At 44.2% G+C, this 13,825-nt stretch overlaps 1 protein-coding gene across 1 annotated transcript in view; it reads right to left on the bottom strand.

Moving 5' to 3' along the window:
* Positions 1–13,781, bottom strand: part of TMEM94 (transmembrane protein 94) — a 50,286-nt gene extending 36,505 nt beyond the window's left edge. Inside the window, 2 exon segments of the mRNA XM_066331979.1 lie at positions 5,836–5,962; positions 13,730–13,781. Coding sequence (XP_066188076.1) covers positions 5,836–5,859 — 24 coding nt within the window. The 5' untranslated portion in view covers positions 5,860–5,962; positions 13,730–13,781.
* Between the last annotated feature and the right edge of the window lie 44 nt (positions 13,782–13,825).

Here is a 13,825-nt window from a genome sequence, read left to right as displayed (position 1 = left end):
CTGCAGGGTGGATGCTTTGAGGCTCACTAACAGGGCCTGCAGATTCCCTCTGCAAAAAGACAGCTGCAGGAGCACAGAGCTCTGAGATGGGGCCAAAGCAGTGCTCGCCAGCCTGAATCACTGCTGCACTTTGCTGTGCACAGGGTCCATTTTAATCCACTACAACGTCCACATTTTATACTCTCCATAAAGCACGGAGTAAAGATGCCAACAGGCACAATCAACATTTCTACACAGGTAATGCAAAGCCCAGCATTTTGCTTCTCTCCAGCAGCAGCCCAGCAACAGAGAAAGAGGCAGCTGCTCCCCAGGAAACAGCCCAATTTGGAATTGCACATTCCTCAGTCAGTCCCTTCAGTCCTGTTTGGAGCAGCAAATCCCCAATCATAGTTACCTGTCCCACCAGGCTGCTGGCAGGATGAGACAGGGTTTATGCAGCGCTTTGAAGCACTACACAATTATTAAGCTTTAATTATTGTAATTCAGCCAGTTGTGATACTCCTCCAAGTTCAGAGAGCAGGTAGGGGTCTGTATTTATCCTGGCTTCAACACGCAGCAGTGCTTTATGCCAGTGCAGAGCTCCCTCCAGGGAATGCTAATCCCCTCCCAGAGGCCAGCAATGCTCAGAAATCCACAGAACTTCAGTACATCTTTCATCCCCTTGATAGTTTCCTTCCCATGCCTGCTTCTTCAGCTGAAGACTTTGGGGGCTAAAACAATGATCCCGCCTGGCAGGTGCACTGCCGGACAGATCCCACAGGGATGAAGAGGTTCAACAGTTACAGATCAAAGCCTATATAAGCAACAGACAAATTTAAACCATGAGGCAGATGGGCAGCAAAGCAGGAGTCAGCAGCCAAAATCCTGCGTGGATCTTCCTATTGGTCCTGGGTTTAAAACTGCAGTTTCAAACAGTTTCTTTTCCCCGTCACTACCAAAAACAAGCTATTCCCCAGCTAAAATCATCATGCTCTGTTTCATGTCCTGCCATAACCTCCTTCCCCCAAAACCTCAAAGCTCTTCATGCCCCATCACATCAGGCAGGATGCAGACTGGGGAGAGAGACAGGGAAAGCCATTTTGAAATTAAATGTTAAGGGAGAGGAACTTACTTTGCGACATTTGCCTTGGTGGGGGATCCAGAGATCGGCCTGTTTGAAGAGCATCTGGGCTAAATTCCTGCACCACTTCCCCAGCAACTTGCACTGCTGCTGCTCTCCAAAAATGAGAGAGCAAAGGAGGGAGAGGGAGCAAGACTGTGCAGAGCCCAGCGCCGCAGAGAATGAGACAGAAGCAGCAGAGTGAAGCACCAGTCTGCTGATTAATTCAGCCTGTTTCCAGTCACGCTGCAGATCCAGCAAGGAGGCGGCTGATGGGGGTGGGGGATGAGGGAGGATGAGGGATGGAAAGAGGGGGAGAAAAAAGCAGAGAGGGAAGAAAGTTTGCCCAGGATAGCACCAGATGTCTGTGAGAATGGTTCATTCATCAGATGAAGCTGACACAGTGAGGATCCCTGGGCTCACTGCCTGCAGAGCTGCATATGCATGCACAGGAAGGAATGATGCTGGCAGAGAGGGGTCTGTGCAAAAGCAGATGGCAAATTAGGTAGGACAAAGTACTACAAAATATACTACAGGGGAAGGAACAGCACAGTAGGCATGGAAAAAGACTAAATTTAGACCAAGAGACCCTGGAATACTAACTGCCCCACAGACGACTCCACAGCTTTGGATTCAAGCTCAATTCAAAAATATAACTATTTGCCATTTAAACAAGTTGAGATAGTTACAGGTCCTGTGTGAAGTCTATCCTCCCTCTTCTCTTGTTGATAAAGAATGCAGCAGAAGCCCCTCTTGGCATCCCATATTCATCCTGAGCCACACAATCTGAACTAAAAGGTGCATCTAAACTCACCATAGCCATGACTGGGGCTCCACATTTACCTGGGCATGGCACACAGGAGGCAAAAAATAAGTGTAGACAGGGAAAGGCTGGGTAGGACAAAACAAGGGGATTAAAAGGTGAAGAAGGAATGAGCCTTCTCTCTCATTCTCATCTTTTGCAGGAATATTTATTTCCTTCTCACTGTTGGAGGGATACACCTTTATAAAAATGAGGTTTTATTTAGCTCCTACTCCAGTGCTGCCCTAATTCTGTCTGGGGCTTCCTAGTTCTGCAGAGCAATCACTAAAACAACTGTTTTCTTTCCACACAGAAAGGGGTAAAGAACTGGCCCAGCCAAGCACCACCTCAATAGCTTGCCAAGGATTACAGCTGCCTGGTACCAGACAGGACAGGCACCACCAAGGCTCCCAGTCTGAGCATACTGGGCAGCTCTGAAGACCGTGTACAGGTGTCAGGACCCACCTCCCCTGCCTGGACAAGCTCTTCACTTCCTTTTCTCTCCTCTCCTGAGGTTTAAATGCCTCATCAGGCACAGCCCATATCCTGTGTTTTAAGCCAGAAGGGCAGAGATTAAGTGGCCTCAATATTCACAAAAAACCCAACACAGGGTCTGGTTATCACCTGTGTGTTAGCACTGAGGTACATATCTGTGTGTAATCTCTTGTGTTGGTGCCCAGAGCCAAACCTGAAGGGAAGCAGACACTCTGTATTTATGTAATGTAACTTCAGGAGAAAGCAGAAGAGAGAAAGAGGCAAAACATCCTTTATCCTTCTGCCGGGCATTTTGTTTCCTAGACAACAATTTTAAACTGCAGAAAACAAGAAAATGTCCTAATGGTACAATTTTTCTTTCCTACTTGCTAAGGAACTACTCATCTACTCCTTTTGACACAAAGAAAACAGGAGAGAAAAAAGAAAATATCAACAAGACTGGTAAGAGTGGATAAACCCTCACACAACATACCTGTAAGACCCTTTCTTTATTACAGTGCTTGCTGATATGTTTCCCATGGCTTTGTGCCTTTTGGAAACTTGAATGGAAGTGAATAAAACAACTTGCTTGTGCAATACCAGGAACAATCCTTGTGCTTCATGCAGTTAGAGGTCCCAACCTCAAAACCTCCAGCTTTGGTCATGGACACAAAAGGAACTGGATCAAATTGCTTCTTCTTGTTTACCCCACTGCTGAGAAATCTTGCTCAAAAAAGTGTTTTGTGTAAGGTAATAATCTGTAGCTTCCCTCTGATATCAACTGGTATCAGAAATTGCATCTGGATATGTTGTGCATTGTGATGTTTGTGTATTAAATAATAGAATGAAAGAGCAGAAGACAAAAACTTGGGATCTGAAGATAAAACTGGGAGGTAAAATAGAAGGCTGAGTATAAAGGAAGGGACTGACCTATACAAAATCTGCAGCATAAATGAGAGATGCCTGTGGTAAAAGGATCAGTTTGTAAAAAAGCCCCTGGAAGAAGAACTGAGCTTTTAGAGAACAGCAGGGAATAAAAACAGACACAGTCACCGGCAGGATGAGAGGTGGCAAAGAACTCGGGCTACTTTCCAGGCCAAAGGTACGACTGTAGCTCTTGTCAGGCCACCTGGAACAAGGACCAACAGTGGAGGAGCTGGAGCAATGTGAGCACAGCACAGGCCCCCTGAACACATTTCCAAGCTCTGTCCAGGACAAATGGTGCTGTATCCAGGCTGCAGCAATTACACAGGGACAATACAGCTCAGTTGTTATGGGTAACTGTGGAATGGATGATGTCAATAATTTTTGTTAGTTGTGTGGCTGCAAATCCAGCCTCCATCTAATGCAGTGCAAACTCAGGAGCCTCACACTGTCCTGTGGCAATGGGTGCTGCTCTTTTGGTATGTGCTGAGTGGTCTTGGGGCAGAGATTGTGGCACCTTTCACAAGGATTAAATTCACTTCAGAAATACACAGAAAATTAAAAAGTCAGAGGAGGAGGGGAAAGAACAAGATATCAGCACATTTAATTTAAGAAGGCTTTGGCTCCTCTCCTAAAATACTCTCTGTCTCTCTCTGTGGTGTCTGACTCCTGGCAAAAACAGGAAGGCAGCCTGCATTACACCTGACAAACTCTGATCTTCAGCCATTCCTGACAAGGGAACATATTAGCCAACTAGAGCCAGAGGACAAGTCTCTCATCTGAGTGACAGATGTCTGTGCTGCAGCAGTGTTCTGAGCACATCTCCTGCTCCAGGAGTGCTAACTCTCCATCACACACGTATTTTTAAGAGATTTCTTTCAATCAGATTTGGGACTGACATTTTCACGTGGGTTCATTTTATTTTTAGCATTTTTAAATTAATCTAGCAGATCGAATTTACCGCTGAGGTTACAAAGCAGGTTAATTTGTTCCTTTATCAGTGTATATATGTGTCCAAGTTCTTCACTTTGGGAAGGAAGATGGATTCCACCTTAAATTGGGTGGAAAGAGGATCTGCAGTATTAATTTAATAAAAAAAAAAAAAAAAAAAAAGGAACAAGCTCCTTAGCACCAAATAGTAATACAATAATTACAGAATGCTTTGGACTGAAAAGAATGTTAAAGATCATTTAGTTCTAGGCCCCCTGCTTGGGGATGCTAACAAGAACAAAATCATGGTCTTTCCTCAGAATCCAAACAAAATAAGCTGTAAAATGCAGTTTTATGTATCTGTGGGCTTTTTTAATTCCTATTTTAAAAATTGTGGTGATCTCTTGCCTTCATTTTTAATTACCATTCAGAAAGAAGGGAGAAAAAATTTCAGGAAGCCAGGTGAGGAGGTTAGGTCTTGAGAACTCATGACTCCCCCTGTAACCTCCTTGTCAGGACACTTTCCTAACAGGCCTTTTAAAGGTCTATTACAATACTGTCCATGCTGCTGCCTGTCCAGCAATTTGATACCATCTTCTTGCACTGTACAGTGGAGAATGTCATATGAGAAAGGTGACCCAAGGTAGAGACCTACAGTGAACGTGTCGCCGCTATGCCCTGCTCTTTTTGGTGCTCTCAGATCCTACACAGAACACACCCCTCCACACAGCAGTAATTGCATAATCTCCTAAAATGATCAATACCAGATTAGCCCATGATGTCATTAATAAGAGAGCAAGTAGATAATTATCCTCATTGGAATGTTAACTCCATGGTGATAAAGCAATTTGATATAAAACAACGTAAGTGAAATACGTTCTCTGAGCACTCTGAAACCAAGAGGTTTGGGCAGGAATGAGCTCAGGCCTCCCTGGTCTAGCACTGCTCAGAGCAGAAACCCAACAAAGAAGCAGCTGAGTAGGCAAGTGCCACAGCTGATGTTAACCTTTAAAAGTCACTTAGACTGCTGTAGTATCTTTTAGTCTGGGTAAGTCCCTAACAGGTACTTTGCACTAGTGAACAAAACCATTTCTTGCTGCTGCAAACAAAACAGCAAGGAAGGGATGCACAGAGAAAACAGAGACAGCCAACAGACAAAACTCAAGGTGTGGTGGGGAAAGGGACACCAGAGAGAAAAGTGGAGAGTGTTCTCTCACCAGAGCTGGCTGAGATCCCAAGTTACCAACAGAAAAACTGGACTCAGATTATTTCATTGCCCTGGTTTATTTAAAAAAATCTTTCTGTGAATTCAGTCTTTCAAGTAAAGGCAAGCTGAGTGTCCATGGGAACAGAGCCCTAGCTTAGAGCTCAAATGAGAGACACTGCAGGTGAGACAGGAGACACCTCACCTGTGCTGTTCCACTGTGGTGCCTCAGTCCCACCCTGCAAAGGACTTCCCTGTGACACAGGGACGTGAAGGTGACACAACTCTTAACTTCAAAACTAACCATGGATTATACCACTACATAATAATGCTACCTAAAATAATAAAGACATTTAAAAGGACTCAACACTTAAGCTGTGTGACTGTTATTGGCAAACCTACCTGACACTTCTCCTTGAGATCCATGGCTGTGCAGTTCTGTAAGCATGTCCAGCAAAAAGGGACTGCTCCTCAGGGGAGAATGTCTCCTAGGTAGAGAAGAGCTTGGCTACATTTACCACATCACCATCTGTAGAAACAGAAGGGGAAGCAATCAAGTCTCCCACATTGCTTCCTTTAGAACAAGAAAGTGATGAAATTCACAAAATTCAAATTACAGGACTGGTCTTTAAAAGAAGGACAACTAGGGAGATGAAAGTCCTGCTAACAGTGCATCAACCTACCCCGTAACTCAGAAGTCAAGTTAGGTTAACTCTCCCCAAAGTCTGGCATGCATAGATGAATTAAGTTCCCTGCAATGCAGAATAAGAGTATGACTGTAGTCCTGACAGGCTTTTGGGCAAGCCTCCAAAAAAAGGCTGACAAAGCCTGGATTCCACCAGGTGTTGGAGCAAGCTGTCACCCTCGGCTATTTGTCTTGTTACTCTTATCTACCAGGAGCTTTGTCCAGCTAATCTCTAATGGAGCCAACAATAAATCATTCTTCCATTTGCTGAGCACCACATCCAATCTTTACCAAGGCTGTACTTGCTGGGCTGAGCATGGATCTGATCACCAGGAAGTAGGCCAGAACTCCTAAAAACATTTCCAGACGACCATGGATCTACACCTTTTCTCTTTTCAGCAAAAGTGGGACTCCAACAGAATTGAGGTAGGAAGCAGCTCTGGAACTCACATTCTTCTCCTAGCTCACCCTCCCCTACTTCCCATGGCACAAATTTGATCTCCTTCAACAAAATGTCTTTTCTGGTCGTAGTAAAGGATTTGTGTACATTGCTCCAGAGGACTCTACATGATACTGTAAGATTATGCTATGATTGTCTTAGGAAGGTCTTGTTAAAAATTAGTTAAAAAATCCTGGTTCTATTTTTTAATATCACACAGAAGATCAGGGCTTGGACATATCTTTCTCCTAAATCCAAATAAACAAGGAAGCAGCTAGATATGCAAATCAACCCAAACCACCCACACACCTCCTAGATACAGGACTGGCCTTTGCCAGCTGGGATTTACTACCTTGGTTTACACAACATTGCCTTCTTTAAAAGATTCTGGAGATCCCATCCATGTGGCAGTCACCTTCAGCACAGCTCTGACAATGCTGCATAATTTCAAGGAAAACAAAAGGCATCCAAAAGCTTACTCAGAAAGCCACTCTGTCGTTAGATTTCAGTATTTCCTCTCCTGCAGGCAATCCTGCATTCTGGGGGGGAAAGTGCAGGCATTCTAAATTCAGAGCACTGGTTATCAAAGACCTGCCCACAGAACCACAACCAGCACTTGCAAGTGCCATTTTTTGGCTGCTAGGCTGGTTGTCATGAGCCACCACTCTGGACTCTGCCCTACTTTTCTGTTCTGTGACCCTTTCAATGTGCACACAATGAGGGAATAAAGTTATTTTCAGTCACTTCATATCCCTGCCAGGCCAATTAGCAACTGCAAAGAGAAGATCAGACAGTTACTGGAGTGAAGCTGACAAAGAACTCCAGCGAAGGCCTGGGAGTGGGAAGGAGGAAAAAGTACTTTTGTGTGTTTGCACACAGCAGTTTAGAGCCTTAGTATCTTGCCTTTAATTTGAGAGTGACTTCAGTATAAGAGAAGGCAAGACAAGATGATTTTAAGGAGAAAACGGTCACTGACAATAAAAGGACTAAGATAAATCCATGATGCTTCTTTTTAGTCCACTCCAAGATAAGATTAGTTGATCTACTGAAAGACTTATGCACCATGCTCTCACTTGTTCAAACAAAACTAAGAGCCTGAATTTCTCCCTGGATGTGGATTTCAAAAGCATCCAGCAGGGGTGGGTGACCATGGCTGGAGGGCAGGGGACGGAGCTGGGCAGCAGGCAGGATTTCTGCACTCCCTTCAGGGACATTCTGGTTCTGGCAGCAAACGGAAATGTGATACTGAATGCAAAACATGTGAATGTGAACTTTAGGGAATGCCATTCCCTGCAGTTCACAGCACATCATCTGCATGCCTCAGAACACCACCCTGGAGTCCTTCAGTGCTAGCAAGCAGGAAACACACCAAGGGTGTTGGTTGGAAAGAGTGAATATTCCCTGTTTAAAGAAATTCGAAAGTTGTTATAATGGACAACATAAGAGCTTGTGAAAATAATCAGTGGTGCACAAAGCACTGCTTCATCATCATACATGTTCAGGGCTTCTCCAAAATTTGAACACACTGACCAGCCCAGAAGCAGTTTTTCTCATATCCCTAAATTAAGGTACCAGCAGTGGTAGACTGTAGACATTTCACACAGAGAAAGCAAGAAGACAAGTCTTTCCTGTGCCAATCTGGATACACAGAACAAGGAGAATGTTTGATTTTCCAATGTTTTAAAAGGGTTTTAATTTAGAACTAAAAATTCCAAACACAGGTAACCCCAGATAGGTTAGGATATCTTAATATTGGGGTAACTGAAGCCAACAGCAAAGACAGGCTACGATGAGAAACCACCCTTGCTCAATTTCTGCACCTGGACTGGCACTGGAAACAGAGAAGATGTGATTTGCACACTTTCTTCTAAATGGAGAATCTATCAAAATAAAACTGCAAGAATTTTGTCATTCCAACTAAACACCTCACATGCATTACAGACAAACACTGGGGAAATAGCTTCACAAACCGAGGCTGCAGCAATTAACTACTGAAGGCAGCCTGCAAATCTGCAGAGTTGTGCATCCACTCACTCCTGACCCTGCAAGGTTGTGTGCTCCCCTCCCAGACTGCTCTGTTTCAGGGACTCCTACAATTCCCAACTCCATCCCTACCCTGATACAGACACTCTCCACACTCTGGACCTATCCTAGTTTTGCGCATTGCTACTCCACACTGGAATATCAGCTTCCTTCTGTCCTCCCTGTTCTTATCTCTCTTCTGTCTGCCCAGGCAATTAGTCACGTTGACATGTTACACTCTGCAGGACAGAAATGAAGTGGGACTGCTTTGCTGGGACATGTTGGAGGGTGTCAAATATTCAGCTGCAGACAGAGATGCCTGAAGCTGTGGCTGCTCTCATCAGACACCACATGCTCCCAGTGCAGTCAGTTTACCCCTTCCACTTTCCCGGCACACTCCATTTTCCTCAGGGTTTTCAAGCCTAGGGCAGTTTGTGAAACTTGGAAATGGCTGGATGGGGTGTTCAAGTGTCATCATGTTGCATTCAGCCTGAAAAATATTTCCAAATCGTTGGGCAAGAGTGAAACCCAGGAGAGGGTTCACCAAATAATCCAGTGCTAACAGCAAGCCAAATGTCTGGAAGTCCTGTATGACAAACCCAGCAAATGGTTATCCCACAGCTGTGGGGAGAGGTCTGCAACCCCCCTTATAATATCTCTATTTTACACCAGTGAGTGAGCTCCATGCCTGGGTTGCCATGTGTGTCTGATATCCTTTTCAAATCAGAAAACACATCCACATCCCTCCCACAACTTGTTTCAGTTTGGATGTGCCCTGAGCAAAGAGCAAATCTTGTAGCTCAATCTGAGTATCAGATTTTTGCAAGTGTTTGCAACAAGCCTCTGGACAGCAGAACTTTGCAAGGGTCCATTCATCCTTTTCTCTACCAGATCATCTCTTGAATAACAACATCTTATGCAGCCAGTGTATTTATATAAGTAGAAATACTATGGCTCAGACTCTCCTTTGAAATCCAAGGATTTCAGACCACTTAACCATCAGTATGAGATAGCAGTGTTGAATTTTAATAAAAAATTATACAGCATGATACATTACCTACAAAACTTACAAAACAACTAGCAAAAAGAAAGATCAGGTAATTATAGAACCTATAGACAGCTGCAAAGAAAAATGTATTTCAGAAGCTGCTGTCTTTAGGGAGAAAAATAAATCAAACTAATGATACTATTTTCCCTAAAGTGTTCAATCACTGATGCTTTCATGTTATTTACTGATAATTCCCAACACAGATTAGTCTACGAAAAATGATGGGGAGTGTGAACACTTCTTGCTGCCAGAAGTGAATTCCTCAAGAACAGAAGCCTGATCTGTCACCGAGAATAGAAACACGGGGGAACAGATAACCAAAAAAAGCAGCTGCTTTGGAGAAAACGGCTTTGATTTGAGCTGATTGTTTTGATATCAGCAGAACCATACGGTGTTCCTACTCATGAGGAGCTGATGTCTGCCTGATAATTTGCAACATGGGCACATTTGCTGATATATGGCCTTCCAAAGGTGCATCAGCTGATACTGTCAATTGCTTTGAGACGCACTGAGAGCATGGAATAATTACAGCAGGGGAGCTGGCAGACACACTTCTTGGCTTCAGTATCTGCCTGTGAAAAAAGACTTGTCAGAATTTGGGCCAGCTAAACATTCTCTGCCTCAGTAACCCCAGATTGTAGGTAGGAATATGAGTATCTGCTCCAGAGGGAGACTGTGAAGTAACTTTATTAGTATCTGTGAAGTGAGATCCTCTGCAATAGTGTTGTATATGTGCTAAGTATTATCAACTCAGTAGCGGTCAAATATCTCATTTGAGCCTGGCAGTGAAGAATCAGGAGCTGATTTCACAGAGTCTCTGCTTCCCTTCCTAAATGACAAGATTCAGAGAGAGGTCTGTCCTGCACCGAATCATAAACAAGATTTAACTTGAAACAAACTTAAGAGTTTGTCATCCATTGACAACTGTGCCTCTTGGAGGTGAAATTGCTCTTTGTTTGAACCTTTCTTGCTGAGAGCTTTCCAATAAAAAATATCTGACTCTTTCCTACTTTCTCCAGCACATTCAGGACTTGCACACTGGACTGTTTCAAAAAAGAGTCATTCCTCAAAATGAAACCTGAGCAACAAAGAGGGAGAAGGGGAGCAGAGAATTGCTTTGGCACCCTGGTAAAAGTCAGACCTTTGGCTTACTTACAAGATTAAAATTGAAAAAAGAAGATGTTCCACAAGTGAAAGAAGACTTTATTTTTGTTTTAATTTTATTTTGGTGAGCTGAGAAACAATTATCAAAAGAAATATGATCAAAAGAATTATAAGGCTAGTTTAGTCTACCTTACTGCTTCCACAGGGGCTGATACTGTTTCAAGTTAAGTAATTGTAATCTGAAAAATATTTGCTGTGTTCATTTTTCCTTACTTGGTTAAAAAGAAAAAAGAGTGTTTGGGAATTAAAGGACTGCTTTACTTTTTCTGCTTCAGGTAATGCATGCCACAGAAAGACACAGTATGCAGAGAGTCTGGATCAAAGTGAAAAATGTAACAAAAGGCATAATTCTGAAAGGTGGAAGGGCCCCTCCAGCTTCTGCAAAGAGATGAGATGTTATAGCACAATGTCTTGAACAGAAATTTTTACAGCAAATCCATGGAAGAATTCACTGCAAAAGTGACAGCTGTCATTCATCATCATGATATTGGTTATTATGGTAACCAGGATTGTGCAACCATCTCCATTTAAAAAGAAATAATACTGAAATGTTAGAAAATCACAGAAAGAAAATGGCCCAAAATAAAATTTAAAAGGCTTGTGCTTTTATAGGACCTTTTAACAAATCAATTTTTGCTGATATACACTGACTTATAGACAAAAGTGCAGCTTTTCCTCTTAATTCTAGATTATAAATAAAGGCATTGTACTCGTAGTTTACAGTAAATCTAGATAAAAAACATTCTTACACCAGTGTTTGCCATTTGGAGGTATTTGCTAAACACTGTGCCAATGGGAAGGTGTTCTCTGGAGTTCCCCAGAGAAGATTTAGTACCTGAAGGCCATTCAGACTAAGCTCAAACACCCACTCCAAGCACAGCACAGCCCCTGCCTAGGAAAGGCAGCTCACAGATTGTGTATTTTGCTACTCCCACAAGCCCCATGAAAGTTTTATGATGAACACGTGTAGGATGAGCCATGTCTAGAAATAGGGCAGTGAGCTGCCTCACTCTACTGTGAAAGGAAAACAGGAGCTCTCTGCAGCTCCCGAAGAATCACCCCCCCAATCCTCACTCATGAGCATTCCAGAGATACAAAGTGCACTATTTAGCGTTCAAACACATACATTATCACAGATGTGAGCCCAACCAACCCAAAGCAAACCCTGCTCCCACAGGCCTAAGTGCAGGACAAGGCTGCCCAAGCAGGTCACTCTCCTTGGCCAACCCAAGGACTTGCATTTTGGCCAATCCCCCTGGCCCCTGGCTCTGCTCCTGGCCAGTCCCAGCCACAGGGGGACATAAACCCTCCCAACCCACACCTCCTCAGGGCTCTGTCTCTGCCTGGATCAAGTTGGTCTGATTGATTGCTGTGGCTTTCAGCACCTAATTCAGGTAGGGCTCTAACAGATCAAGGCGTAAACAAAGCTGTAATGTGAAGATTAGAGGACAAAGGTTTGTTTTCTTCCTTCTTCCTGCTGCACCAATATTGATTTGTTTGGTGACCCAGGCCAGAAGCACTAATATCTTAATCCTCTCCTCAGACAAAAAATGTTGGCAAGGTGTTTGTTTGACAGGTCATGGTTAAGAAAAATATTATATAATTTTTGAAATAAGCTTGAATAAAAGATAGGAAAAATAAACTACTTCTCTAAAGAACAAAACACATCTTTCACAAAACCAGTACCACGTAGCTATTTCTATGTATGCCTATATTAGGCAGGCCTCTTGGAAAATAAATTTAGTTTGCTTGGTAGGCTATTCAAATTTTACTATATCTGAGCAAGCCCTGTAGATAAATGCAGTACAGCAGCTGTTGAGTAACTGTTTGTTTACACAGAAACCTGCATTTCTAAGCAACCCAGTGTGTTTCATAGAGCTAATGTGCTACTATTCCATTGTGTGCCACTGTGTGTGAGCTGTGTTCATCTAGGAAGCTTAGTCTACAATTGCTGGGGGAAATGTTAGGATTTTAAAGAAGCAGTCCTTAGTAGCTTCCTTTTCTGAGAAAACATGAAAATATCTACACATTGGTAGCTGCCTCAGGAAGACGGATGGGTGCTTATGGTCTCTATTACTTTCTTGGTAACTTTTAAGACTGGTAAGCCTAACTTAAGGAAACTCTTCCGTGGCACAAGATTTCTTGTGAAAACTCAGTGTAAAATGTGTAACTGAAACATTCTCCACTCCTGTTTATGGGTTTTAGTCTCCTCTCTATCTTCTGGGTATATAGTATCATTCAAGACAAACTTTTCGTGCTTTATGTAATGGCATTTTTAAAGGGGATTTGTTAGGCTTTTCCTCGTCAATAACAGCCTCTATTATGCTGAGAGAGGAAAGCTCCCAAACGGACAAATAGGGAGAACTGTATGGATCACAGCTTTTGAAAATAGAACAGGTGGACGTCTGGGACAAAACGAAGTGTGCCACGAACTTCTGCTGACCAAAACACTTTGATGAAGTAGGCACAAGCGTGAAGCAATATGAAAGAACCGGCTGAGAGAAGGCTGCTATCTCGGCTGGAAAGAGTCTGGAAAACCTCCTAAAGGCCAGAATTTGGTACCAGGCACTAAACCTTTACGCGGAGTATGAAAGTGCAGCTATCCTAAGAGCACCCACGGCTGATGGGCACCCCCCGGCCTGGCTCCGGGGGATGCTCCGTGGCGCTGCGAGAGAAGCCCCGCCGGTGCGCTGAGGTGCCAACACGTGTATGGACTGCCTTTTGCGTGCCCTTTTCTAATGTCCTCTCCCTCCTCAGCCGCTGGGTAATGCTCCGGCGAGCTGCGGGCAATAGGGCCGCAGGGCTGCGGGACTGCCGCGGGCTCTGCCCCGAGCCTCTCCTCTAGAGGCGGGCAGCCCCCAGCCGAGGTGGTGACCTAGGGCCGCGCTCCCCGGCGGCCCACAGCCCGGCCCTGCCCCGCCGCGCGGCTCGTACTCACCCGCCGTGCCGGGCGCTGCCGCCGGGGCCGCCATCTCGGTCACTGGCAGGCGGGCCGCCTCAGCGCCGGGGGCCCGCAGGGGCGCTTCGGGGCCGC

The sequence above is a fragment of the Sylvia atricapilla genome, chromosome 18 (genome assembly GCF_009819655.1).
Source record: "Sylvia atricapilla isolate bSylAtr1 chromosome 18, bSylAtr1.pri, whole genome shotgun sequence".
NCBI classification, from domain to species: domain Eukaryota; kingdom Metazoa; phylum Chordata; class Aves; order Passeriformes; family Sylviidae; genus Sylvia; species Sylvia atricapilla.
This window is presented reverse-complemented; position numbering and strand designations above follow the sequence as displayed.